General features: G+C 49.9%; 9 protein-coding genes across 9 annotated transcripts, besides 1 other annotated feature; 6 read left to right on the forward strand and 3 right to left on the reverse strand.

Moving 5' to 3' along the window:
- Window positions 1–27,184: part of a sequence feature (contig 1.111 1372..62418(1)) that runs on past the window's edge.
- Window positions 197–1,530, forward strand: ANIA_06682 (8-oxoguanine glycosylase OGG1; the record flags this gene model as incomplete). The annotated part of the gene is made up of 3 exons (XM_659194.1): window positions 197–291; window positions 336–1,099; window positions 1,145–1,530. 3 exons carry the CDS (start codon window positions 197–199, stop codon window positions 1,528–1,530), a joined length of 1,245 nt encoding a protein of 414 aa, XP_664286.1.
- Window positions 2,242–4,262, reverse strand: ANIA_06683 (flavin-containing monooxygenase; the record flags this gene model as incomplete). The annotated part of the gene is made up of 5 exons (XM_659195.1): window positions 2,242–2,282; window positions 2,600–2,951; window positions 3,012–3,583; window positions 3,664–4,042; window positions 4,095–4,262. The coding sequence occupies 5 exons, from the start codon at window positions 4,260–4,262 to the stop codon at window positions 2,242–2,244; spliced, it is 1,512 nt and encodes a 503-aa protein (XP_664287.1).
- Window positions 4,964–7,467, reverse strand: ANIA_06684 (uncharacterized protein; the record flags this gene model as incomplete). The annotated part of the gene is made up of 5 exons (XM_050613392.1): window positions 4,964–5,766; window positions 5,820–6,433; window positions 6,488–7,046; window positions 7,117–7,329; window positions 7,410–7,467. The coding sequence occupies 5 exons, from the start codon at window positions 7,465–7,467 to the stop codon at window positions 4,964–4,966; spliced, it is 2,247 nt and encodes a 748-aa protein (XP_050467143.1).
- On the reverse strand, window positions 8,100–12,178 carry ANIA_06685 (putative cellular morphogenesis protein (Rax2); the record flags this gene model as incomplete). The annotated part of the gene is made up of 3 exons (XM_659197.2): window positions 8,100–8,670; window positions 8,721–10,973; window positions 11,023–12,178. 3 exons carry the CDS (start codon window positions 12,176–12,178, stop codon window positions 8,435–8,437), a joined length of 3,645 nt encoding a protein of 1,214 aa, XP_664289.1. The 3' UTR covers window positions 8,100–8,434.
- ANIA_06686 (uncharacterized protein) lies at window positions 14,473–15,680 on the forward strand (the record flags this gene model as incomplete). Its single annotated transcript, XM_659198.1, has 2 exons — window positions 14,473–14,726; window positions 14,783–15,680. 2 exons carry the CDS (start codon window positions 14,473–14,475, stop codon window positions 15,678–15,680), a joined length of 1,152 nt encoding a protein of 383 aa, XP_664290.1.
- ANIA_06687 (FACT complex subunit POB3) lies at window positions 15,963–18,342 on the forward strand. Its single transcript, XM_050613402.1, has 8 exons — window positions 15,963–16,116; window positions 16,169–16,391; window positions 16,449–16,969; window positions 17,022–17,261; window positions 17,311–17,442; window positions 17,491–17,724; window positions 17,783–17,855; window positions 17,916–18,342. Coding segments are annotated over exons 1-8 (1,728 nt in total). The 5' UTR covers window positions 15,963–16,114; the 3' UTR covers window positions 18,219–18,342.
- Window positions 20,212–23,095, forward strand: aspB (septin aspB). The gene is made up of 5 exons (XM_659200.2): window positions 20,212–20,376; window positions 20,544–20,621; window positions 20,927–21,199; window positions 21,257–21,723; window positions 21,783–23,095. Exons 2-5 carry the CDS (start codon window positions 20,618–20,620, stop codon window positions 22,416–22,418), a joined length of 1,380 nt encoding a protein of 459 aa, XP_664292.2. The 5' UTR covers window positions 20,212–20,376; window positions 20,544–20,617; the 3' UTR covers window positions 22,419–23,095.
- Window positions 23,355–25,117, forward strand: ANIA_06689 (uncharacterized protein). The gene is made up of 4 exons (XM_659201.2): window positions 23,355–23,642; window positions 23,701–23,718; window positions 23,900–24,123; window positions 24,184–25,117. Exons 1-4 carry the CDS (start codon window positions 23,575–23,577, stop codon window positions 24,714–24,716), a joined length of 843 nt encoding a protein of 280 aa, XP_664293.1. The 5' UTR covers window positions 23,355–23,574; the 3' UTR covers window positions 24,717–25,117.
- ANIA_06690 (putative mitochondrial carrier protein) lies at window positions 25,915–26,982 on the forward strand (the record flags this gene model as incomplete). Its single annotated transcript, XM_659202.1, has 3 exons — window positions 25,915–25,936; window positions 25,970–26,209; window positions 26,267–26,982. The coding sequence occupies 3 exons, from the start codon at window positions 25,915–25,917 to the stop codon at window positions 26,980–26,982; spliced, it is 978 nt and encodes a 325-aa protein (XP_664294.1).

A 27,184-nucleotide genomic window follows, 5' to 3' on the forward strand; every position in this document is an offset into this window, starting at 1 on the left:
CTGGGCGAAAACTCGCAGAATCACTTCCAAAGTCTCGATCGGCGCGAGCAATATCGGCACTAGACTATATGGGGTTAGCAATGATTAGGCGGAAGACAGACCGCTCCCTATCTTGGAGATAACTACGGCAGAATCATCTTTTTGTTCCTCAATTCTACGTCTGGTCACTGTCCCATCTCTATACTTTCGAGCCATCATGACGGTGGGCGCCTTTTCAGAATGGCACAAGCTGCCAATTGGTCTTAGCGAACTATGCATAAATACCACGCTGCGATGCGGGCAGACATTCCGGTACTTGACTCTCACTTTTCACTTACAAGCTGCTAATTTGGCAGATGGCACAAAGATCCCGATAACGACGAATGGCGCTGTGTCCTTTACGGTCGTCTCATCTCGCTCAAGCAAGATCCATCGCATTTATATTACCGGACATACGTCAATTCAAAGCCCTCGGGCTCATGCAATGGCAGCGACTCCGGATCCGAGGACACCACTCTGGCAATTATAAAGCACTACTTCAATTTGAACTCAAACTTGACAACCCTATATGCGCAATGGTCCTCATCGGACCCCAACTTCCGCAAGAAAGCTTCTCAGTTTACAGGCATTCGCATTCTCCGCCAGGACGCCTGGGAAGCCCTTATATCGTTCATTTGTAGCAGCAATAACAACATCGCACGAATTAGTCAGATGGTTGAGAAGTTGTGTGCGAACTACGGTTTGCACATCGCTGATGTTGATGGCCGTTCATATCATGACTTTCCGCCTCCGGAGAGATTAGCGGAGGATGAAGGTGTTGAAGCTCGTTTGCGGAGCCTAGGGTTCGGATATCGCGCGAAGTATATATATCAGACGGCTGTTATTATTGCAAAACAGAAAGAGAACGGGTGGTTAAACTCACTGCGGAACCCTGAAGCGCCTGCTTTTGGGCTGGAGGTTGTTGCTGGGCAGGAAGGGGAGATGCCGCCGGAGGGGCGGAGTGGGTATCGCGAGGCGCATGAGAAATTGCTAGAGCTACAAGGAGTTGGACCCAAGGTTGCCGACTGCGTGGCTCTGATGGGGCTGGGGTGGGGAGAATCTGTCCCAGTGGACACCCATGGTGAGTCTTTCCATTCTCCCTTTATTACCAAACTGACTGGTGTAGTCTGGCAAATTGCTCAAAGAGACTACAAATTCGGCAAGGGATCTCACAAGTCCCTGACAAAGGCTACGTACGATGCCGTGGGGAATCACTTCCGCAAGCTTTGGGGCAAAGAGGCCGGCTGGGCTCATAGCGTGTTATTTACGGCTGATTTGAAGACATTTTCGGATCGATTGGTTGCTACAACCAAGCAGGCAAAGGTTGATATCGAGGTGAAACAGGAAGAAGAAGGGACAAAGATTACAGCAACAACGACGGAAATGAATGTGGCCTTGAAGCGGACTGCAGGTGAAGGCAAGATCAAGCTCGAGTCAGACGATAAGCAAGTGGAACTAGTGACAGGATCTACCACTAGCACACGAAGGACTTCAAAACGACTTCGGCGATGAGCTGTGAAGCCAGTTATGAGGGAAACCAATTCTGCAACACTCGTGCGCGAGAAGTGCTCTGTCGGTCGTTGAGCAATCTCGAAACTTGCGTTTCGCGCATCTGGAAGAAAAAAAATTGCCATCCAATATGCAAATTGGCGTCTAGCCAGTTTTCAGGCGCTTCAGTACCCTCAATGTTCCCGGCAGTGGATCTCTTATATGATTTGAAACCCTCGCCGTAGGTAAAGGGACTACCAATGTTTCAGGATTTGCTTCTAAATAGCGATTCTTGGCCATCCCCTCAGTCGAATTTCGCATAGAGCTCCATGACGGATCAAGAAGGCTATAACGACTTGACAGCCAGCCCAGTATCGCCTGCAAAGGGAAAGAGCTGACTGCATATTCCCCGCCATTGAAATTTAACTTGGACAATGTACGAAAACGGGTCATGGAAGTGACACTTGCAGGGAGCGCCATATTGTTGCCAATAATCCCATCTGAACCCATCTTTCCAGGTCGTTCTCAAACCAGATCGGGTACCCCCAAAACATAAGGCGGCGCGATAACCGACTTTGCGACTTTTTACACAATCCAAATAATCCTCCAGTATATTGAGTACCCCTCCAGAGCTTGCTTATCCCCCTATATATCCCAATTGTCAACAGTGTCCAATTCTAGAAAACTGTCTAACGCACGCCTTGTCAAGGTAATTTTCAATGTTGGAATTACTGGCTACGGCTCTGCTGCGAAGACCTTCCATAATTCCTTCAAAACTGTCATACCACGATAGAAACCAGCATAGTTATGCAACGGACAAAGACGCTCGTCGACGACAGCTTCACTTCACCTTAACGATAAACCAGGAGTACCAAAAAGAACAAGAATCTTAAGATTAATCAATCAACCTCAACTCGCCTATCCTCATCCAAAACCACGGCCGAGCTCCGTCTATACAGAAAATCACCCGCCAAAGGGCCAACCCAACTCCTAAGCCAAAACGCCACCTGGCTCCCAGGATAAAGCGTCGTATTCCTTCCCGACGGGTGCAAGTACCAGCTTGCACATCCACTCGTCCAGACATATTGCTTACTTGCCTCGTCGATCCATTGGCTTTCTTTTTCCTCTGCTTGGGACGTTACGGAGACTATATCTGGTGGTAGTGCGAGCTTCTTTCCCGCCCGAGGTCCAGAGGAGAAAGGTTTCCGGAGGAAACAGATCATCTCCTGCAAGACAGAGGAGGATGACGATGATGACTCGGGATAGAGAGAATTGAGAATAGGATCAAGAACCTTCAGCGTGAAATCAATCTGGCATTCCACTGTAAAGAGTACAGAGGTATGTCCCGTCGCCGTATTAGGGCCGACAAGGATAAACATGTTCGGGAACCGCGAGACGCATGTACCGTAGTATGCTTGCGGGGCATGGGAGGCGGTACTTTCCCACTGCGTTAATGTGTCAAAATTGCACTTTGATAGGGCTGGTAGTACTGGGAGGTGACATACGTGCTCACTCAGAGTAACGCCCCCTTCACCACGGATGTTATCTCCAAGAGGAAAAAGTGGCTGCGCAGTCTTAAATCCCGTTGCGAGGATGATTGCATCAGCATAGATCTTCCGCCCTGACTTTGTTCTCACGCCGTCAACAGTGATCCTCTCAATCGGATCATCATGGATGAGCTCCATGTTCTCTCTGTGCAAACAAGCAAGGTAATCTGTATCCATAACTCTCCTCTTACACCCCAGTTCTATCCTTGGCGTCAGGATTTCGTGATACTTCTTAGGTGCCATTTTTTTCAGGTAAGCCGCCTGAGACTTCATCCTTGCCTCCCGTGTCCTTTTGCCAGAGACGCGCTTGAATGTGCTGAAGTAGCTCTCGAGGTAGAGAAATATCGCATATCGGAAACAGCGCATCACGAGGGGCACGTGGCGGAAGATCCATTTGATGGCAGATGGATATTCAGGGTTTGGGCGTGGCTCGAGCCAGTGAGGCTGCCGGATGAACTGGGTGACTTGTTTGGCGCTCCCTGGGGTGTTAGTCAAGATGGGTACAAATTGTGTTGCGCTGCAGCCGTTGCCTTTTCAGGTATACAGAGGTCAGTTTCCTTGAAAGCTTTAATTCTTGAGGGATGTGAGGTATAGAGGGCAGGCAACACACCAACAACAACCACCTCCTTTCCAGCCCACTCAAACTCATGGTCCCAGCAAGCACTATGGAAGAGCCTGCCATTGTACTCCTCTGCACCAGGGATGTCACAGTCCTTGGGTTCTGAAAGCATCCCAACAGCCGTAATAAGCACCCTCGAATGCCGCTCATATATCCGTCCTGTCTGCTGATCAAGGATCTTCACGGCCCACGTTCCTAAGTATTCGTCGAATGTTGCTGACTGAACCGTCGAGCGGAGTGTTACGTGTCGGGGGATATCGTGCATCTCTGCGACGGCGCGGCAGTATGCGGCTATTTCTGCTTGAGACGCAAACTGCTCGCTCCAGTCGGGATTTAGGGCGAAGGAATAGGAATAGAGATGGGATGGTACCTAGAAGTATGTGTATCAGGTAAGAAATGAAGATGGAAGAGTATTTGCCTACATCACAAGCGCATCCAGGATATGTATTGGCCCACCAAGTCCCGCCGAACCCTTCGGCCTTTTCATAGATTTCGAATGTTATGCGCGGGTATTTCTTCTGGAGTTGGATTGCAAAGCCTACCCCAGACAACCCAGCGCCGATGATAAGGACGTCAGTATCAACTATCATATTTGCAACTTTGAACTGCGAGGGGAGCAGAAGACGTTGGGTTTCTGCGTCGTTAAAGGGCCCGACGCAGCTACACCTGTACTCCTTAGGCCGGAGACTTAATGGGACAGCTGACACCTCACCCTACCCTCAGGTGTCTGCCATTCTCAGAGTGAGTTCTAATCAAGAACTTAAAATCATTGGCTATTATTTAATTGCATTACTATTATCTAAAACTCTCATAATTGAACCAAAAGCGCTCCTAAATGGTATCCCAAAATGCTTATATAAAAATATCGATAAACCAATGCGCCACGCTAATGCAAGCAAAATCCGCCAAAAGGTCAATGAAATTATCCCAATGATATAGGTGTAAGGAGAGTAACGATTAATGGCATCGGAGTTGAGAAAAGAAGTTGATGATGGTCGTTGGAAGACCATTAAAGACGCAGAGTGCGTGGGGACACTTTAGCAGCCTGCTCAAGATGTTGTAGCGGAATGCAGGTGAGGGTTCACGACATTGAAGCGAAGAGCAGGTTACGTTCCCTGGTGGTATGGAGCTTTAACTTGACGCTGTGTGGTTCATGGTCGACGGCTGGCAAGACGCAAAGTCAAGCCTAGGATGCTGACATGTGAAGTCTGGTACAAGACTATAGCAGGACCAGTGCCAAGCTGGCCTATGCATTGGCTTGACGTAAGAAGTCAAAAAAAGTAGGCGGCCATTATGAGACGCCCGCAATATCAGCACTCTGATCCCAGCCCCATTCTCTGCGCAATTGCTGCACACGGTACTCGGTTGCCCAACCGAGGTCAGTTTCAATATCTTGTAACAGCCGCAAAACCATCCGTCGCTCACTGGGGTCGGTCAGACACTGACCGCTGACAAACAGCGGCTGGAGAGAGTTGATTCTCACGGAGCCCGCCGGGCAGGCCATAGCAATGCCAACAATTTCACGGCTATGGAACTGGATATCGGTCGAGTTGTATCGGCTGGTAATGGGGTTTGCTGCACCACTGGGTTGGGGCGGCTTGTGAATATGGAGCAGTATGCGACCCATGTGGTAATGTTGCATGGCAGATGAACACATTGGTATGCTATACCATATCTCGGACAACGATGGTGCATCGTCAAGATTATCGCTTTTATTGGCCGTTTCTTGAAAACCGATACGAGCACATGGGTGAAACGTTTCTGGAAGACCTTTGTACCACATATCAAGCTCGGCTTCGAGGCGGTACCACCGCTCCAGGGAGACTTGCTGCGGAAGGCCTATGGGGCTAGAGTTGACAGCACCTGAAGGCCCAATATGTGCATTGCTGCTCGGACTTATGAAGTTTATGATCTTGGAGATGATCCAAACTAACGCATTCGAGAAGGAGTCTTCCTTCATGGTATCCTCACCGGAGTGATCACCCGTGCTCTTATTACTGGCGCGCACAAAGCCCAGACTGTCGACTTGCAGGCCTGCGTCCGTCCACAGCGCCAGATCCTCAGTATGTAATCTTGTACGAGTCCCGTTTATAACTAGCAACGTCAGCAAGCGGTACGAATAGGTGCTATAGAAGCAATGCACTTACAGGCAGATAAGTAGTCTTGCCGCGCAAAGTTCCAGAAAGTCGCCTTTCTGGCTTTAGATAAACTTGGTCTTTTGAGCTGCAGGGAGAGATCCCCAGGTGGTAGCCGCTGAAGTGGTCGCATTCCAACCTCAGCCAAATCCAACAACGACTTGACACCACTTAAATGCCGGTTCCAAGCCGGACCCGTAGCATCCAGCAGTTCATATACGGAAAGAATGGCAGCAGCAGCGAGAATTTCATCCGAGCGATCACCGTGTGAAAGTCTATACTCGGTGTAACTCCTTGCACCCTGACCATCAGTGTTGTCACTCATCCTATTTGTGCCCTGAGCCATCATATCACGGTTGCCACCATTGGGTTGTAGTTCCTTCATCAAAAGCTGAATGGCTTTTTCATAATACTTGGCTCCTTTCCAGCACCAATCGATATTCTTGGAATCTTTCTGCAGTCCCGAAAAAGTTCGACTTAGGCGGACCCCGACAGATCGTGACACGTTGACGTGCCCAAGCTGCTTCGCAGCTTGTGCACAAGCAGCATACTTCAGCAAGGGATTACGGAGAGCCCTTATGGGCACTTGAGAGGAGAAATACGTCCCTAAGTCATAGAGGTCCATCCTAAGAGCTTGTCAGCGTTAAACTACAATAGAATTGGTTGTTAAAGCGGCTTACCAGGGCCCGAGAACCTCGGAAAAGTGTCTCAAGAGGAAAGTTATCTCGTAGTCTGTCTCCACGGGTCCCTCAAGGTCGCCTTCGACGGACTTAAGTGCCAACGGAGACCCAGTAGATTCCGGAGTATGCTGAATGGTTGGATCGATTGAAGGTGATATAGACTGCGACGGATTAAGGAGAAAATGAATGTTGTTGTTGTGGCCATTATCAGAATTAATCGAGATTGGTGGGGATATCTGGGCTGATATCGACCGCGGCATCTGGTTTGGGTGAGTGGCGGGCATCGTCGTCGTCGAAATAGCACTGAAGGGTGTAGTAACGCTGCCTGGAGTAGAGACAGACGGCTGATCTACCATCAATGCAGGATATGAAACGCGATCTTGCGCAGCAAGAGCGGAGAGCGCTTCCAGTCCTTGACTCTCCTCTCTCTCCGTTGGGGGCATCTGCGGGCCATGCCAGCGCGCATTTTGCGAATTTGCAGCCAAAATCGCTGCCTCAGACTCCGACAGTGCCGATTCTAAGTCTTGTGCATATGGATCCGAATTGTCAACAAAAATCACTATGTCAAGAGAGACCTCCACGTCAGCATCCCTTGTCGTAGTCCAAGCCCATACTGTCGGCAACCATACCATGCTTCGGGATGTCCAGCCAAACACTATCTTTGTCAAACGTGTTCTTATACGAATAGAACCCTCTCAGACTCCCTCGGCCGTCCGATGCGCCGTCTTCAATGTTCTTGTTCATGGAGGCATTTTGTTGATGACGGAAGACTACCCCTTCGCTTGGGCGACATTCCCTCCCACCTTTCTGACATTGAGAGCACACAGGTTTTTGCTCGTCGCCTAGTCCACCGCGAGGATATATCAGCTTCATTCCTCTTGAGTGATCAAAACAGCGCAAACTGGTAAAGAAGGACACTCACATTTCAGTTTGCGGGTGCGGCACGTCAAACTGTTAAGACGCAGGATGCAAAAGCGCATCCCATCACATGTCAGCCGCTAATTTTCTAAATCTGCCCATCTCAAGCTATAACACAAGGCATCGCATGGCTATGCGGCTAAAAGCCAGGGTATAACCACAAGCAAATTGACCGGGGTACACGTACCAGCCTGTGCGGGATCGCATACCGTACGGTAACGTCTGCGGCGGAGCGACAGCATTCGAGATCGGTTTGTCCTGGGCGACTGCGTATGTGTAAAGCCTGAGGAATAGTAAAAAGAAGGAATATTATAGAGATATGACCGCTAACTGGTCTGAAAGCTAGAGTGAGAAACGGCTCTGGTTTGAAGTCGGGGTCTCCGCGAATTTGACGATGTGCGGAGGCTCGGCGGTGGGCTCTGAAACTGGAAAGTGGAAAAGGACAGGAGAAGCGGGGAGCGGAGCTGGGCGCCGATGGTGGCAATTTGAGGCGCATGGCATGGCTCGAGCGAGCGATGCCTTTAGTGGTGACACGAGGATAGAAAAATCATTAGTAATAAGCATAAACAATAATAAATAAGAGAAGTCTTAGAGCTCTTATGCTTTAGTTTGGTCACTTCAATAAGGATCTTTGCAAGTCGGGGTTACTCCGCGTTCACCATCTCCTGGACGATCTTATCTAGGTGGTCAATATGCAGAAAACTAGCTTCGCGACGATATAGCGCATGCTATGTATGTACATTTCCAGTAGCTAGTAACATCGCTCTCCGCTCGAAACCAGAGTAGGTATAGTACAAAACGTCAGAGACTAATGCCCAATACAAAGGCGGTCCTCCACACGTCCAACAAATAAAAACGAACCACACAAGTGCGTAATAGGCGCAGAATTAGATTAAGGGTATAAGACGGTTTGTCCCGAGAACGCCGTTCTGGTATCCTTCTGGGATACTAGGAAGAATTAAAATGTTCAAGCAATGCCAACGATCTCTGCTATGTAAGAAAGATGTCGTCTAGATGTCATGTCCCGATTCATATAGAGGGCGCCCCTGGATTCGGCTGCTTCAAGGAGTTGAAAAGATACTCCGGAGGGAGCCGGCGCATGGACGTCGGTCGGTCCGTTCCGGTTGATTGAGGGGCTGCCATATAACCTTGTCGGCGGCGCTGGATCTTATTGAAGATGACACCGGCAATGACAATTAGGAACACGCAGCCAAGCGCACAACAGAAAGCTACCAAAACAACAATTCCGTTGGAGTGATGCCCACCTGAAGAACGTTAGCAGTACTCGAAGATCCTCGTTCAGAAGCATACTCACTTCCTCGAGCGTAGGGGTTATTGTTCTCATAGAACATGCGCGACATACGGCCAGGTTGACCATCAGATTTAGAGGAGATGACAAAGGGAATCAAGGTGGTGCCATTAAACAACGCAGCTGAGGCAGTGCCAAACTCTGGGACAGCGATTTGACCAGTAATCATAAGAGCCAGGTCATTGTTCAAAAGATCACTGTCGTCATGGTCACTGGCTAGAGGGATAACGTCGAGTCCACGAATGATCGTCCCATCGTCAAAGATCTCTTGGGCCAATTGGAACGAGGAGCCGTCATAATTGACGATGAAATTTGATCCATTGCTCGACTGACCTGCAAGCCAAAATCGTGATGCATCTCCATTGGCTGGGCTAAACGCCGTCACAGTGCCTGGGATAGACGAACTTGAAGCTCCATCGAAGACTTCCCATATTTGTTCTTTGGCGGAATAGCTTGCGACTGCGGTCTCATTGCCTGCAACGGTCAGATTGCCAACGGCGATCAATGTGTTGGCGTTGCCCCATTTAAGCGCCAGGACACTCCCTTCCAGGCCAACACCCGGTCGATTCCATTGCTGGCTTTCGGTGTCATAGTAACAAACACCTGGACAGGTAAGAGCCCCTGCGGCTTGAAAATATCCTCCGACATAGATTTCTTTCGAATTGGGACGAGGTGCAATCGCATTAACGGACACATTATCACCATTGAATTTGGACGGCTGCTCTTGTGCGATCGTTCCATTCTGGAGATCGTAAAGTACCAGCCCATCGATCTCGTTCTTACCTACTGTGCCGGTAACCCTACCGCCAGCGTACAAAACGTTGCTTGTGATGGCAAAGGCCATGAACGTGGAGTTATTCTCAACCTCAGTACCGAGGCCACTGATGGAGCCTGTACCTCCGTCTATGAAGGCCAGATTTCGTACTTCCTGGCCGCCAGTTGAGAGGTTGAAGTGACCTCCAAGTATAGTCAAGTTGCGGCTGGAGTCTGTGTCGTATATGCCAGTAATTATTTCACCAGTTAATTGGGTGCTGTTCAGGAGGGGTCCAAGCTGAAGCCCATCTTCTTGAAGTAGCGCCACCGCTCCACCAGCAGCCAAACCTCCAGATGAGAGACTTCCACCAAGAATAGTTGTGCCGTTGAAGCTCGCGAAGGATGATAAATGGCCTGCAAATTGTGTTTGGCTGACATTGAGGTTTTGGAGCCAGTTGTTGCGTGACGGAACCCAAACAGCAAAGCCAGACACGGCTACAGCAGGATATTCATCAAAAGGCAGCAATTCATCAAAGTCACCACTAACAGCGACGATAGTCTCATTAATGACGGTGGAAACATTCAAAGGAAGCGCAAAGACTCGCTTGACATGGCCATTAACCCCACCCCCGAGAGCTGACCAGGATTTAGAGTCAATTGAGTAGGAAGCAACATAGCTGAGACTGTCAGTTGCACCCTCAGAAGTCCCAGTAAAGTTTCCGCCAACATAAAGCTTGTCGTTGAGAACCGACATTGTAGTTACCTCGGAGTTCAAGCCTCCCTGGGGCAGAGCCGTGGCATTGGCGTCTTGTTCCAGCGAGAATAGGTTGTTGATATCAGAACTTGAGAAGTTACCTCCAGCGTAGATAACGCCCCTATGCGTCACTAAGCTCAAAACTGAAGCATCAGAATCCAGCTGCGTCCCGGAGCTGTTGATGGTTGATCCCAGCAGATTGGCTGTGGCATTCTTCGAAGTCGGGTCATACTCGAATAGGCCATTCAATTCACCGCTCGTGTCGTTTGAAGCTGAAATAAGCTCAAACCTGACTCGAGAGGCCACAACAGTGAGGTCTCCCTGGCCAGCAACTGGGCTCAATGTCACACGAGGACGGAAAGAATCGTCGCTGACGTCTACAGGGCCGGTGTAGATGGTGTCATATTTTTCGTAGTTGTTGGTCTGATAGATTTGCTTCTCGATGAGCTCTTCAGAGTCAGCCCTGACAGTAGCCGTCACATTAACGATTCCTCGAGAACCACAGGTTCCGTCCTGAACACATCCGGGGGTGTAAACAAGGATGGAATAGTTTCCGGAGCGTTGAATATTGGGCTCAAAAACGACAGATGTGCTTGCCGCGTCAGAGTCGGATACATGTGCCGTCAGGTAGTCGGAAGGACTGTCGTTACCATCCGTCAGAGTCCACGATCCCGTCCGAGTGGAAGTGGAAATGTCACTGCTGTTACCACATGTCGGCTCGTTAAAGTCATTGATGGCATAAGTGAAGACATCTAGATCCGTTAGCACGTGCGGCGCCGAATCGCCCAACTATAAACTCACCATTTGTAAACACTTCGATACCATTCAACCCGGCGCCAGTGCCATAATAATCCCGAATCTCGAACATGAACCCCGTCATACCAACCTGATTGACAAATCGGAAGTCACGGTACTCCTCGTCTGGGTCGTCCGAGAGCGAGCAATACTGATCGCAGTTGACATCGTCACCAGTGGAGGGATCCGTATAAGTCAGGTTCATGATTCCGTTATCTGGCAATCGTCTGAACAAGAAGGATTTTGTGCCCCTCCCTTCGTAATGCGTATTATAGACGCGAAGCTTAGTTGGACTGAAGTTGTAACGCATATCCGCCCGCCAATATCCTAGGGCATAATCTGCCAATAACCATGTCTGTCCCGCACCACCGGCACCGCTGGTTTGGCAAATGATATTCCGGGGGTCAGTAAAACCGCTCCTTGTAGAAGTGGTATCCGAAGTGATTGTTGCATTCGAAAGGTTGATGACCTGTTCAATTTTCTTTGATGAAGACGTTGAGTTGCCGATACCGTCAAACGACCCACCAAACACGATATGCGCATCGTCATTCTTGACGATCGAGCTGACAGGTCCGTTGAGCCCACCAAACGATAGATCTTTCCAGCCTTCACCGACAACCCAAGCAGCCGCATTTGATGTATTTCCTTGTTTGAAGGAACCACCAACGTAGACGGTATTGGTTTCCTGATCGCATAGCAATGCCGATACCGAGCCCGAAAGACCTGGCAAAGTTGTTACCTTGTTCGAAATCGGATCATACAACGCGACGCCATTGGCCTTTTCGCCTCCGAGACTAGTGAAATTCCCCCCGACATATATTCCAGAGTGCGATCCATCCTGCTTGGAGAAGGCGCACATTGCACGGATATCAGCGTCGGAGGTTGACAGCGTGGTGAGGATCCCGTTTGGAAGGGGGGCGAGGATAGACTGGGAATCATCGTCTCCGGCTTTCGCGTTCTTTTGTTCGGCGTATGAGTAAAATGTTACGGCGTCGAATTCCCCGGTAAGAGCGACGTGCCCGAGGCGCGAGAGATCTAGCTCAGGGCGAGAAACTGGTTGAAACGATAACGCAGAAGCACCTGACAATTGGCTCAAAAGCCACAACTGCAGAAATGCTGACGAGCCAGCCGTCGCAGGCCCAAACAGTGAGGGAAGCCTCATTGTTCAGGAGCGCGACGACAGTCCTTCTATAAGGGGAGTTCCAGCGAGGATATAATCGCACAGGGCATTCAGAGAGGCATAGGAAGGATAAAGAAGTCGAGTTCAGCCGAGCAAATACCAAATCACGCTGTGGTTAGATGTTGACGTATAGCAGGCGAGAACACGAGGGAAAAGGAGTGATCGAATAAGGAATGTGGAAAAAGAAAACCAGTAAGATTTGAGGAAAGAGAGTATAATGGAAGAAAAAAAAACAATAATCACAAAGTCTACTTGCGAGTAATTAACAATGGCCAGAAAAAGAGCGAATGACTGGAAGAAGTTGGATGGGCCAAACGAGTGACATGGCAAGGGCCTTTGGTTTGCTGAAGCCTGAATGAAGCCTGCTTCTCCTCTCTCGCGCTCTTCAGGAACGGGCGGCGGGCCTCGATGGAAGGTTCCTTGGAACGGAACCACGGAGGGCAGGGAAATACTTTGATCCGGCCGATCCAGCCACTGCCAATCAGACGTGATTTTCCACGGGTCTGATCCAGCCTTTGCGCGTCAAAGTGGAGTGGGATAATGTTCCACGCTGAAACCTGAGAACACACTTTCCGAACACCAGTGTTCAACTATGACAATGCTACGGGGCTTATGTAGTTCTGAGTCCTTTTCCGTCATGACTTGTGAGCTGAAGAAACACAACAGTGGTCGCACCTCTCCTAACCGGTAACCGAAGGGATGGAAGGCTGGTTGGCCTTCCAGCGCCGACAGAATGTCGTGAAACGCCCGGGACTGCGTTAAATATGAAGGATCATGCCCAACTCGTGCCCCTCATATTCTAGGGTTATCTGGCCGGTCCGAGCTACTATTTTTGGAATTGAGCTTGCGAGTTCTGCATTCTCACCTCTCAGGCTTTACAAAGCTCAACTGCGACAGAGCATCAATCGAGGAACGAGAGCCAGGCCAGTGTTTTCATCGAAGGCTTGGGGGCTCAAGGCGGAGGCATGCCCTCGCTTATCAAACCTTAAGCCTCTCAGAAGGGCCAGACCTACTCCTTGCTTCACCCCACAGCGAACGTAGTTTAAACGAACGCTTGTGTTTCAAGGGAGCCGCACCGCAACCCGCGGCATCGACCTGCGCCTGATTTTTGAATCGATCTTATCTTGATATGCGTTGCGCGTTTGAATGGGGCGATATAGGCAACAATAATCAAGAAAACGATAGTTACCCGTTCGTTCCCAGCAGCGCTACGCCAGTTCTCGGTAATACGTGCAAACGTGCTCATGGTCAGCATCTACGCCTGTGGTTATAATAGTAATTGAGCCTGCATAGCGCATGACTTTTCATAGCTGCCCAGCCTCAAAGTTCGGCTTCCGAGGTAGACGGATTGTTGTATCAGACACCGAATCCAGTATTTCAAGGTATTGTTCTCAGTTCTAGCAAAGAGAGGTAGAGTATCCTTTCCCCCGTCATTGCAGCAGGCGGAACACTGGCGGGTTTCTTGATATAACTTGATATAAGGACTTGATGTCTACCTAGGGAAGGGCGCCTTTGCAGAAACTTCTGATGAGGATGCTGAAAACGCTACCTTCTGAATTGTAGCGAACGAGATCGATATGTTGGTTTTTTGGACGTCGCGACGAGTTTGGAAGCATTCCACAACGAGCGGGGCGCTTTGCCATACAACGTAAGGGTCGAACATGCTTTAGAGGCAGGCGGCTCAGCGATTCATTCCCATGCATATTAATCTCAGCTCCTTGTCGGATTTGGAAGCCCTTCTTCCCAAGCACGCCGCGAAGGATCACCTGTCTTTGGAAGTGTGCAACTCGGATCACCAAAGCGATTATGGACACATGCAGCTGTTTAGCACCCCCACATTTACCGCTTTGCTCTCTCATACGACTCGAAGATTGCAGCACACCAAACGAGTTGTCGGCTGAGGCGGAGCCAAGTTTACCAGGGGGCCAATTGTTCCTTAGCGCAAAGCCCCCGTCTCTATGGAGTCGCTAAGATGAGCTGCCGTGCAAATCGTCATTCCATGTTCTATCTAACGAGCCCAGCAGCTCGCGGACCTGCAAATTAGTGGCGCAAATCACTGCTAGGTTGAATGTTCAGCTGTTGCTTAGCCTCGTCCATCGTAACGATGGCCCCAAGTCAGAACCGCAGCCTGCTCCTGCAGGGGTATGCCCTATAAGAAAGCTTTGACTCTTGCAAAAACTTGCTAGATCCCCTGAGTTATATGATTATCTCACATATCATACTCACTCTTTGTCCTCTGCGGTCGCTTCCTATACTAGCCTTGCTTGAATCTCATCATGGTCGTTCTTCTTCCGGCGCTCGCCTCACTGCTGTTCGCCACAGATGTAGTAGGCAGACCAGCAGTACCAGATCGTGAACCAGTAAAGCGAGGGATACGAGCTCCTGCACACCGGTATATTCCCAGCAACAACATAGTCTCGCGGGATACTGGTGCAGTCTATCATATTTGGAACGGTGGCGGATGGATCCTCCCTGTGTTGGTCGGTGGCCAACAAGTCTTTTTAAACATTGACACCGGCTCCTCTGACCTGTGAGTGCCTAACCTCGTTGTTGCGCATAAGAATATGGTACTAATTTTGAAGCTAGTTGGACAGCAAGCACTTTGATGCCTGAGGACCAGCAGAATACCGTTACTCGAGGATCCGTGTATAATCCTAACAACAGCTCAACGTCACGAGAGGTTGAGGGATACACTTTTGGCCTAGCCTATGCAGACGGATCTGGAGCTTCTGGGCCTGTGTACAGGGATACCGTCAACATTGGCGGCGCTATCGTACCGGACTTCGCTCTTGGGGTCTGCGATGATTTGCGGTATGGCGAAGGCAGCGACGGCACTCGCGACACTGCTGGACCAGTCGGTTTAGGGTTTGGCAAATTGAACTCCATTCGACCCAACCCGCAATGCACCTTCATGGAATGCTTAGAGCCGTACATTCAAGAACCCATTTTCGGCACAGCATTCAAGCTCAACAGCACTGGGTTCATTAACTTTGGCTATGTAGACTCAGAGGCGTACACTGGTCCCTTCACTGAAGTTCCCGTTGCCAACACTAGTTCGGGCAACGAAGGCCAATGGATGAGCCTAGGTGTCAGTTTTGGATCAGGAGGTGATCTCTTCATCGCCGACCCGCTTGACATGGACTTTGACTCTGGCACTGCTTCTCTATCTGTTTCGTCGGACATAGCTGCTGCCTACTGGGCCCTTGTTGAGGGTGCTGATGACTCCTCCGGTTCTTGGGAATATCCGTGTGGTACTGAGCTGCCCGATCTCGACTTTGTCTTCTCTAATGTCACCCATGGTCATTCCACTGTGACGATTCCTGGTAAGAATCTCAAGAATGGTGATGGTACCACGGGCATGTGTGGCACCTGGATGGATGTAGTCGATGGACGTGGCAATGCTGGTGTCCCATTCTACATCAGCAAATACATTGTCTGGAACCAAGCGAAGCCTAGCATGTCTTTCGCTGATCAGGCCAATTGATAGCAGGAAGGCATCCTCCGGCTTGTTGCTCTGCATACTTCTATATACTCTGCTATCTAACAACTCACCCATCTCTTATATATGCGCGCGAAAAAAAAAAGCCTTGTATCATTGAAAGTTCAAAGCGTAATTTGAAGTCCGTAAATTAAGTGTCCCGACGTGCTCTGCAGAGGACACTCGTGGCCTGAGGTATTAACACTAATCCTCTTTTGTCGGGAAGTGGCCAACGCGACCCCAACGCGACTCAGATTCCGAGATCCATGCAGATTCATTCATTGAGCTCGGTTTGAAAAATCAAGAAAATTCCACCTCAACAAAACGGCTTTAAAAAGCCTCTCATATCAATTTCTCTCATCGCACTACTCCGAATAAACAACCCCCCACGTCTTCGTTCTCTCTGAACCGCGCGGTCGTGAATCGAGAGCTCCTCCAACATGTGTGCTTCACCGAATTCGTCCGTCCGCCCAAAATGCTGACTGTGATTCCAGGGAGAGCTTTGACAACATCTACCTAGACCTCTCAAATCAGCCTGGCAAGTGCAAACTTGCTGAAACTGGGCTAGGTTGGCGACCTTCTGGCGGCGGCGATACTTTCACACTCGATAGCAGCAACATTGGCGCGGCACAATGGAGCAGAGCAGCGAAAGGATATGAGCTAAAGATCTTATCGCGTTCATCGGGTGTTATTCAACTCGACGGCTTTGACCAAGAGGTAGGTTTTGGCCGGTGCACATTCGAGCATACATCTTACAATCAATTCGAAACCTAGGACTTCGAGCGATTGAGCAAAGCATTCAAAATCTGGTACGGAATAAACGTGGAAAGCAGAGAACATGCTCTCCGAGGATGGAACTGGGGCAAAGCAGAATTCACCAAGGCAGAACTGGCCTTTAATGTCCAGAACCGACCCGCGTTTGAAGTGCCCTACTCCGAAATTTCCAACACAAACCTCGCCGGGAAAAACGAGGTTGCTGTCGAACTCTCCCTTTCCGTTGACCCCAATGGTTCCAAACCGGCCGGGAGCACAAAGAACCGCGGTCGGAAAGCGGCCGCTGGGCCCGATGAACTAGTCGAGATGCGTTTCTACATTCCCGGAACTGCGGTCAAGACGGAGAATGGTATTAAAGGGGAGAACGCGGACGAGAAGAACGGAGGAGAAGGCGAGGAGAACGGCGAGGAGCAGAATGCTGCCAATCTGTTCTACGAGTTGCTCATGGAAAAGGCAGAGATTGGAGATGTGGCTGGAGACACATTTGCTACTTTCCTGGATGTTCTCCACCTTACACCCAGGTATGTTTTATGCAGCAGCTTTGTCTCCGAATGGTACTAATAATCTGCTCAGAGGTCGGTTCGACATCGATATGTACGAATCTTCCTTCCGATTGCGCGGAAAGACATACGACTACAAGATTCAATATTCCTCCATTAAGAAATTCTTTCTACTCCCCAAAAATGACGATACACACACTCTCATTGTCCTTGGTCTTGAGCCTCCCCTCCGTCAAGGGCAGACCCGCTACCCTTTCCTGGTAATGCAACTGAAATTAGATGAAGAGATCAGCCTCGAGCTTAACATGACAGAGTTCGTTGTCACGGCTATTTTTAAATGGTACTTTACTAATCACGCATAGGGAACTTCTCGAAACTCGCTACAAAGACAAACTGGAGCCACGCTACGAAGAGCCCATCCACCAAGTCATTACGAAAATATTCCGTGGGTTATCAGGGAAGAAGGTCATCATGCCATCGAAAGACTTCGTCAGGTTAGTGCCCCGGTTATACCAACTAGTGCATTGCTGACAACTTCCAAGCCACCACGGACACAGCGGTGTCAAATGTTCAATCAAGGCCAACGAAGGTCTCTTGTACTTCTTAGATAAGAGCCTGATTTTTGTCCCTAAGCCCGCCACCTATATTCAGATGGAGAATGTCGCTGTTGTCACCATGTCTCGTGTTGGCGGTGCCATCTCAGCTAGCAGGACGTTTGATATTACTGTCAGCCTGAAAGCCGGCATGGGAGAGCACCAGTTCAGCAACATCAATCGGTAAGCTCACTCAGACAAAACGTGTGCATTTATTGATAGCATTGCTCACAACATCCAGCGAGGAACAACAACCCCTCGAAGAGTTCTTCAAGGCCAAGAATATTCGCATCAAGAACGAGATGTCAGACGACGTACGTACCCCTTCCCTACCCATCCAACGAAGTCAATCATCCATACTAACATGAAACTAGACAAACGCTCTGATCGCCGCAGCCCTAGACAACGACGACATGATGTCCTCCGACGAGGACGGCGGCGGCCGCCCCGACCGCGGCTCTGCAGACGAAGACGAAGAGTCTGTTGACGAGGACTTTCAAGCTGACTCGGACTCAGATGTTGCAGAGGAGTACGACTCCGCGCATGAAAGTAGCGGGAGCGGAAGCGATGCTGAGATGGATGATGCTTCCGATGCTGGTGTTGATGAGGACGAGGATGCCGACGCCGATATGTCTGAGGAGGAGCGGCCGAAGAAGAAGTCGAAGACTGGGAAGTAAGAGACTGGACTGGGTGTATTTTACCTTGATATATGCACTACATAGGTATTTGTTTTGGGTGGGAGTTCCTAGTGCGCTTTCGTTATATTCGATACGTAGAAGGCACGGCCCGTTTTGTCATTCGACTTGCTTTTTGGTCGGCTTATTACTAAAATGTAAAGATAAGAATAAGTGAGCTACTCCTGTATCAGAGGCAGTGGTTACCCACTGTTTGACAATCTACATTTTTACTGTAGAACACTTCTGCACGATGCTGAAGTCTGAATCGACAGGAGGTATCTGACTTGTAATTTCCAGGTTGATTCCTGTGTTGGTGCATGAACCATTGACATGTATTTACGAACATGCTTGTTGAGCAGATACATGATGACAAGCGTACTAAAAACTCGTTGGTGCCTCTACCCCGCAGCGCCTTCGGTTCAGCGTAGGAAGAGCATGCATGATCAGGTGAGGTATAGTAGCATAATCTACACGCAGTGCCTAGGGTCAATGCCTCTATCTGATAGGTAGTTATTCAGAAACCTGCACCTACCAACAACCGATAAGAGTGGTCTTGGGGTTGGATACCGGCCACTTATCATTCTCCAACCTCTGAAATCCATACTAACAGGACTTGTCTCAGTGACAAAGCCATGTCTGAAACATGGCTCTATGCTATTCGACACTCATCGTGGCCAAGAGGCCTGGTCTCCCTCATGCCATCTAAGACATAAGCTATGACAATTGAGGTCAAGTTGCGGTGAGCTTGATTCAACCCTGGACTGCATTAGGTCAGGGTTTATAGCAGTTGCCCAAGCTCTGTGGACTGAGTACGTAGGACGGCATCGCTTAGGAAGATGTCAACGCCCAGTCCAGAGCCGGGCTGTTTCTACGGTCTGCATTAGTACTCGGGACAAAGACGGACGAGTGCCTGCGTGGCCCTGGTGAATAAGGCTCCAACTACATGTACATGGTACATGCGTATGTGTAACCTTGGCTGCCCTTCTGCTTCGCCATCTGAAGGAAAAATATCTTGATGTCGACGAGCTCTGGAATTTGGCGAATCATTTTGTAAGAAGTGGGCTCAATGGCCACGATCTAGACGATGCCCGCCGTATAGTTCAGCAGTACATGCCTAGACTGTAAAGGCCCAACCTTCGCGGCCATGAATAATATATCAAACCCCAGTCTTCTGTTCAGTAACTGATTTCTTGCATGAGTCAATGCGACCAACGGCGGTATTCAAGGTCATTCCTGGTGTGACAGTACCGCGGGCCGTTGAAGTGGCAATGATTGGCTCCGGGGATTTGCCCTGTAATTTAACCCCTGATACTGACAGCCAGAATACCAAGACACCGCCCATCATCCTAGCGATCTTCATGGTCCTCGAAGAGCCCTAGGATAACGTCAAAACTTGGCCTTTTGATTGCTTGAGGCCAAAAAGCCCGTCGTGGGTGGCCTCCCTCTGCCCACAGGAGCGGAGTCCCTGTGCCACAACACGGGTACTAGACCACTATCTCCGAGCTGAGTACTCCGTAGCACATAACGGATTTGCACTTGGCACGATTCAATTGCTCTGCACTGAGGTGCCTTTATGAGGATGAAAGATCAGAACGCGCTGTTCAATTGGATACTGCCGAGCGGAAGTTGCGTGGTTAGGTCTGTGTTGGCAGGTCTGGTACTGAAAGCTCCTCCTAATGTTTGGGCCGGGACTCAGGGGTTCGGATAGGTACGCCCAGTGTCCATGATGAGGTACAGTCAATGAGTGACTTCCTCAATTGGAATTCAGCAGAATAGGGTATCAGATTCGTAAAAAAAGATATGTCCTCTGAGGGACTCCGTTGTAGTTCTAGTCTAGAAGCGCGTCGATGCTAAGAATTAGCTTCCCAATCGAGAGCCCCTTTCTTTGGTTAGCTGGCCCTCCGGCTCTGGCTCCTTCGACAAGTGCTTCATCCACCCCGTCAACTCTCCGCAGGTCCAGTCCTTCGACCCTTCCCCCTGTCCTCTCTTACACCATTCTTTTCTCTCTTTCAGCGTCCCTTTTTATTTCTCGCTTGATTTCTGTTTAGAAAGATTCCTTTTCTTTCTGATAATCTGATTTCCACTTGAGCGGACCGTTTCCCTCGTGGATCTCAGTCTATTTCTTCGAATCTCCTTTTCCTGATCAACGATCACCAAGGTAAGATGGCTTCTTTCTTAACATCGCCATTCCTCCGTTCCACAGAACATCTGCGGGTGTTGTGGTTTCATCCGACTTGCTGGACATTGTTGCTTTGAGCCCCTCTCCTTCATCGTCCCTCGCTGCAAGGACTCGGTTTGCTAACTCAGAAGGTGCAACCTGTTCAGGGGAACTTACTCTCCAGCGCTCGCTACCTCACGCCTCCACGCTCGCTTCCATATCACGTCCTTTTCCTTGCACAATGGGTAAGCTCAGCGCTTGCAGCTTTTCTTCCTATCAATCTACGCCCGTCTGCCTATTCTTTGATTCCTAAAAATCCGCACCTGTTACTTCCGGGACACCCCTCTGTTACATTCCAGAACTATGCCCCCATCCAGACGACAGAGTGCGCATGGCTGTCCGCAGATAGACGCTCTGAACATCGAGCATTCGATGGCAGGGAAATTTCCGCGGCCGAAAAGTTTCTCATATTCGACGCCCATTAGACGATTGTCATCCGAACATGGCACCCAGGCCTATACAGCTGCTGACTCCATCTTCTCCCGTTTAGCTTCACCACCTCCTAGTAATGGCACACCTGCCACCGCCTCCCCGCCCAGCAGCAAGCCCGGCTCTCCTTTCGTCGAGCGCAGCAACCCAATGGGCGCCGGAAATGCTCAGACGGTCACCTCCAAGGACCCCAAGGCTGCGGCGCAGGCTGCCACCGATATGAAGAACGTGGTTCGCCGGAAGCTAACCGGCTATGTTGGTTTCGCCAACCTTCCCAACCAATGGCACCGCAAGAGTGTCCGCAAGGGATTCAACTTCAATGTGATGGTTGTCGGTGAGTTGCACATCAGGCGAAGCGAAAAGGAGTCCATTTCACTAACGATCTCGCTAGGTGAATCCGGACTCGGAAAGTCTACGCTTGTGAACACCCTTTTCAATACTTCTCTTTACCCTCCGAAGGAGCGCGCGGGACCTAGTCACGACATCATACCCAAGACCGTCTCGATTCAATCCATCAGCGCGGACATCGAGGAGAATGGTGTCCGCCTTCGTTTAACCGTCGTTGACACCCCTGGATTCGGCGACTTTGTCAACAACGACGATTCCTGGCGCCCCATTGTGGAAAACATTGAGCAGAGATACGATGCTTACCTCGAGGCTGAAAACAAGGTCAACCGTACGAACATCATTGATAACCGCATCCACGCCTGTGTTTACTTCATCCAGCCCACCGGTCACTCTCTAAAGCCGCTTGATATCGAGGTTATGCGCAGGTTACACACCAAGGTCAACCTTATCCCTGTGATCGCTAAGGCTGATACTCTGACGGATGATGAAATCTCCATGTTTAAGAAGCGGGTATGAATATGCAAAGTCCAATATTTTGAGAACTTCAGTTCTAACAAGATTATCCCTAGATTCTCGCCGATATCCAGCACCACTCGATTCAAATCTTCGAAGGGCCTCGCTACGAACTTGACGACGAAGAGACTATCGCAGAAAACCAAGAAATCATGTCGAAGGTTCCTTTTGCCGTTGTCGGTGCCAACTCAGAGGTTGCTACATCCGATGGCCGCAAGGTCCGTGGCCGTAGCTACCCCTGGGGTATCATTGAGGTCGACAACGAGGAGCACTGCGACTTCGTCAAGCTGCGCCAGATGCTTATTCGCACCCACATGGAAGAGCTCAAGGAGCACACTAACAACCATCTGTACGAGAACTACCGCTCCGACAAGCTTACTCAGATGGGTGTCGCCCAAGACCCAAGCGTGTTCAAGGAAGTCAACCCTGCTGTGAAGCAAGAAGAGGAGCGTGCTCTGCACGAACAGAAGCTTGCCAAGATGGAGGCAGAAATGAAGATGGTCTTCCAACAGAAGGTAGCAGAGAAGGAAAGCAAACTGAAACAGAGCGAAGACGAATTATACGCTCGACATCGTGAGATGAAAGAACAACTGGATCGCCAACGCGCAGAGTTAGAAGAGAAGAAAGCCCGCCTCGAGAGTGGACGGCCACTCGAAGAAAAGGGAAAGAGGAAGGGATTCTCTCTTCGTTAAACAGACGCTTAGTCGGAAACCCCGACGGTCTTCGCCTAAAAGCCATAAGACAGCTGATAGTGTGTATGGTCGTTGGAGGCTTATTGGAACTTCTACGTTTGATTCTCCACGACTTGTCGATTGATCGAGCGCCTCCCACAACCTTCCGCCTTCTCTTTTTCGTGTTTTCATCGTTCTCCACGCTCCCTCTAACCCGTCTCTCTTATCCCCTTCCAGTAATGACTGAATCTAATTGAGTGGACCAAGGAGGGAAATGGATTGCCTCAATATCTTTGCCTTGGGCTTACACAGGAGATGCGCCAGACCACAAGAGCCACCTTTCGATGCTTGATACGGCTGTTTTCAGTGGCTGAAGTTTTCTGGTCCTGAAATTGCGAGAGGATTCACGAGGTGGCGGCCTGCAATTCGTCTCAGGTTGGGAATCTACTGCCTCATGTCCACAATTCACTTCTTGTTATGTACTTTTGCCTACGCTATACCTTGTTCCCGCCTGCTTCCTATTCCCCTTCTGTGGTCCAGTGCTGCTATCGTTCTATATTAGTTGCACCTTTGTCTCTTCTACACATTTTAGTGAGATCGCCCACCCTCGACCATCTTTCTGACGTTTTCCTTACCTGTTACCTTGAGTTTGTCGTGCTAGTCTCAATTTGAAGTCATAAAAGCAGAAATTGTGGCAGAATAGAGGTTGTGAGAGCGTATAATCTGTAGGGACGAACATTAATTCGCGCTCTGGTCGGCGTGTCAGGATATAATTAAACAGCTATGATTGATATATTCCGCAAAAGGTGTTGTAAAAAATTGCATCATGATGCGACGTCACCGGGTCCGCCGATTTACAAGAGGCTCCCGAGGATGGTCAACCAGGCCAGGTTCCTAGAAAGAGCTTCCGCCGGCACACACCAAAAGCAACTTTGTCCGAAACTAACTGCCGCCTCCCCGCCCAGCCTCCTCACGGATACAAATCATTCCTGACATTGATTCACCCTCTGTTCAATTCTTATCTCTTGCTGTATCCTTTGTCTGAGTTAACTACCCGCCGTTTTACAGTATTTCGTCATTGCCGGGCAGCGTCCCCTCCTTCATTCTTCAACCTCGACCGAGACCACCCAACCACCTCCACGTCAACTACTTCACATCGTCAGCGACATCGTTCCCGATGGCTCCCCCTCCTCCGTCAAATTTACCCTTGGCCGAAAGGCTTAAGGCTCTGGCCCAGACACTGCAGTAGGTTTCTCTTTCACCCTGTTGTGCGCGTGGATACTGACTGGGTGTCATCCTGTAGGTTTGCTTGGTTCATCGGGTAGGTCTATAGCCATTTAGTCTTTCAGCATCGCCTATCTTGTTTCAAGACCGCTATAGTCAATTCCGACAATCGCTACATAGAGATCGGATTTTGTCTCTTACGTGGTCCTCGTTTGGCAGCCTGCTTTTGGTTGCGTGCGGATTGTTCTGGAAGGCCAGCGTTGACTGACCGACTCTAGGCATGTGACATTGCTAGGCTCTGTCTTCCGATACCTACTCTCCTATGCCACCTTCAACTACTACTCGGGTGCGGCACAGGTATCTTACCGCCTAGCGTTCATCTCCGCCGCCGTTACCTACGGAATTGTTGTGTATAAGGGACATGTCGCACGTGGACGTCTCCAAGGGAGCCTTCCCAGCATCTTGCTGAAGCTTGCGGGCGATGAGAACGTTCAGTATCTGGGTTAGTTGTCTCAATACCAGAGTCAGTTTGTGGTAATAACCCTGACAATTCCGGTTCTAGGAATGGCCTTGGTGTGGCTCTATTCTCGCCAGGTGCCGCTTGCTCTGCTACCATTCAGCGTCTACTCCGTCTTCCATGTTGCAACTTACACTCGCGCCCACCTAATTCCTACTCTCCAACCTCCGAGCACCCCCGCTGGATCTCCTGGCCGTGCGAACGCGAAGCAGTCGCCATTGGCAGAGACCATCGGGCGATTTGTCAAGCAGTACTATGACGCTAGCATGGATCTCGTAGCTGGACTGGAAATTGCCCTCCTGTTCCGCTTGCTATTGGCCATCCTTACCTTCTCCAAGGGCAGCTTCATCCTCCTATTCATTTATCTGACCTTCTTCCGCGCCCGCTACAGCCAGAGCTCTTTCGTTCAGCAGGCTGTCCGTCACTTTACAGCAAGAGTCGATGCTTCTATGTCCCACCAGAGCACTCCTCCGGCGGTGCGTCAGGGCTGGGAGGGCTTTAAGGATGCCGCCCGTCAGGCATACCAGGCTACCGACGTTAGCCGCTTTACTGCCGGAGCAGGAAAGAAGCCCCAATGATGGCCTTCAAACACAAAACGATATTGCGATAAGTAGTGGTGAAATTAGGCGAACAACAGCCCAATGACTTTTCTCTATACCCCACATTATCCACTATCGTTGAGTCCAACTGAACTTATTGGCAATTACTGTGGCTGATGAACTTAACGAACCCAAGGACCGTCAATCCAATCTTTAAAGGAACGATGATCCGGTAACGAGGAAGACGGCTTTATGAGAACCGACGAAGCTGTGAGAGGTTGTGTACAGTGTAGCTTGGGGTTTAGTTTAACCAACTCGAGTGGTTTGTTTGTTGATGTTGGGGACAGCCGAGGCCGTGAGGAGTGATGGCCTCTCCGAACTTTACTGTTATTCCTTTTCTTGTTCTTTTCATCCTATTACCTATCTTGAATGCGTCAATGTCAGATTCCGTTAACGTTGCTCCGACCCCATAGAAGTAGCGACAGTCAATGAACCCTACCAATTAGTAAGGACAGAACAAGTATTATCAAATAACACTGATGAGATGTTTCTCGGAACCCGCAATATTGACTGGTATATGAGTACCCGACGAGTACAGAAATTTGGTCGTGGCTTACCCTCGTTGTAGGTGTTGGTGCCTGAGGCATAAAGGGCTCTCGGGCGGCGGAGAAAACGGCAGACCGACCAAAATTTTGGGGCCTCAGCCGACCAGCATCACAGTTCAAGTTCTCTTGACAAAAAAGGTTGCAATGTTGATACACCTGCCTCTCTAATTTTGTTGACACTTGTTTATGCTTTTTCCAATCTGAAAAATCCTTCGCTTCCCCTAGTCTTCCTACGCTTCTACCTCGCCTAGTGGCTCCCTGCAATTAACCCGGCATCGCCGCATCGCAACTTACCGTGGTCTCGCCCGCACCACGATTCGTTGGGTTGCGGTGTTCTTGCAATGAGCTTAACGTCGCGCGTCTTCAGCCTGTTCACAACGACAGAGAAATCAGCTGATTCGACCACACCGGCTTTCTCCCCGGCCAATCCCAGCGATGCCGCCCATACTGCGCCGATAATGATATCGACGGACATAAATGTATATAATGGACCGGTAGACATCGACGAGGAGGAACCTCGTCCTCCATATCTGCATGTACGCTGCTCTGACCGTTCTCCAGTCCGCTTGACTGTTCTTTTCAGAAAGCGTAGCGCATCTCGTTAAAGGCTAATTCGGGGACTCCCTCAGGCAATGCTCGCTGGTGGTATAGGTGGTACCTGTGGTGATATGCTTATGCATTCTTTAGATACTGTCAAGACGCGACAACAGGGCGATCCTCATATCCCTCCTAGATATACTTCGATGACTTCGTCGTATGCGACCATATATCGGCAAGAAGGGCTACTGCGTGGACTGTATGGTGGCGTTACTCCTGCGCTCATGGGCTCGTTTCCGGGTACATTGATTTTTTTTGGCGTTTATGAGTTCACGAAGCGCAAGATGCTGGATGCCGGGATCAATGCTAATGTGGCATATTTGTCTGGTGGTAAGGACGTCCTCAGTTGGTTTATACAGCCAAGATACTTATGATGTCGTTATGTAGGTTTCTTTGCAGATCTGGCCGCTTCGGTCGTTTATGTTCCTTCAGAGGTTGCGAAGACCCGTTTACAGCTTCAAGGCCGCTATAATAACCCCTACTTCAAATCCGGATACAATTACCGCTCTACTGCAGATGCTTTCCGCACAATCGTTCGTCAAGAAGGGTTTTCTGCACTTTTCTATGGGTACAAGGCTACGATTTTCCGCGATCTCCCATTCTCCGCCTTGCAATTCGCCTTTTATGAGCAAGAACAGCGAATAGCAAAAGAATGGGTGGGATCTCGTGACATCGGGCTGGGGTTAGAGATCTTCACGGCCGTTACAGCGGGTGGAATGGCAGGCGTGCTCACCTGTCCTATGGACGTTGTGAAGACGCGGATTCAGACGCAGCAGAACCCCGCACCCAATTCGGCACCAGCACCCAACGCTTCGGTGGTGCGAGAAGCGAAGTCGGGCGTGCAGTCACAATCGCGGTCTATTTCGGCAACAGCGGCTGCGGCATCTCCCACGCCGTCTGGGGCTTTACGATTGGACAACTCCTCGTTCTTTACCGGTCTGAAGATGATTTACAAGACTGAGGGAATTGGTGGATGGTTCCGAGGTGTCGGCCCACGAGGAGTCTGGACTAGCATCCAGAGTGGAACGATGCTGGTCCTGTACCAATACCTGCTCAAGCAGTTCGAAGCTTTCGGCGAAGCGGAGGACACAAACCCCCTTTGAGCTACGTGCTTTTACTAATAATTGGGACCATTGGGACCATTGTGGATGATGGACGATACCTTCGATTGTGAATATAGTGCATTGGATGGAAGGCTGCGTTGGTAGGGCGTTTGCGGGATTAGTCATTTCTTTTCTTCTCCTTTGTTGCCGGCTTGATGGCCCTCCCCTTCTCCTTCTATGTACACGTGTATATACGAATCCC

This window comes from Aspergillus nidulans, chromosome I, assembly GCF_000011425.1.
Source record: "Aspergillus nidulans FGSC A4 chromosome I".
NCBI lineage: Eukaryota > Fungi > Ascomycota > Eurotiomycetes > Eurotiales > Aspergillaceae > Aspergillus > Aspergillus nidulans.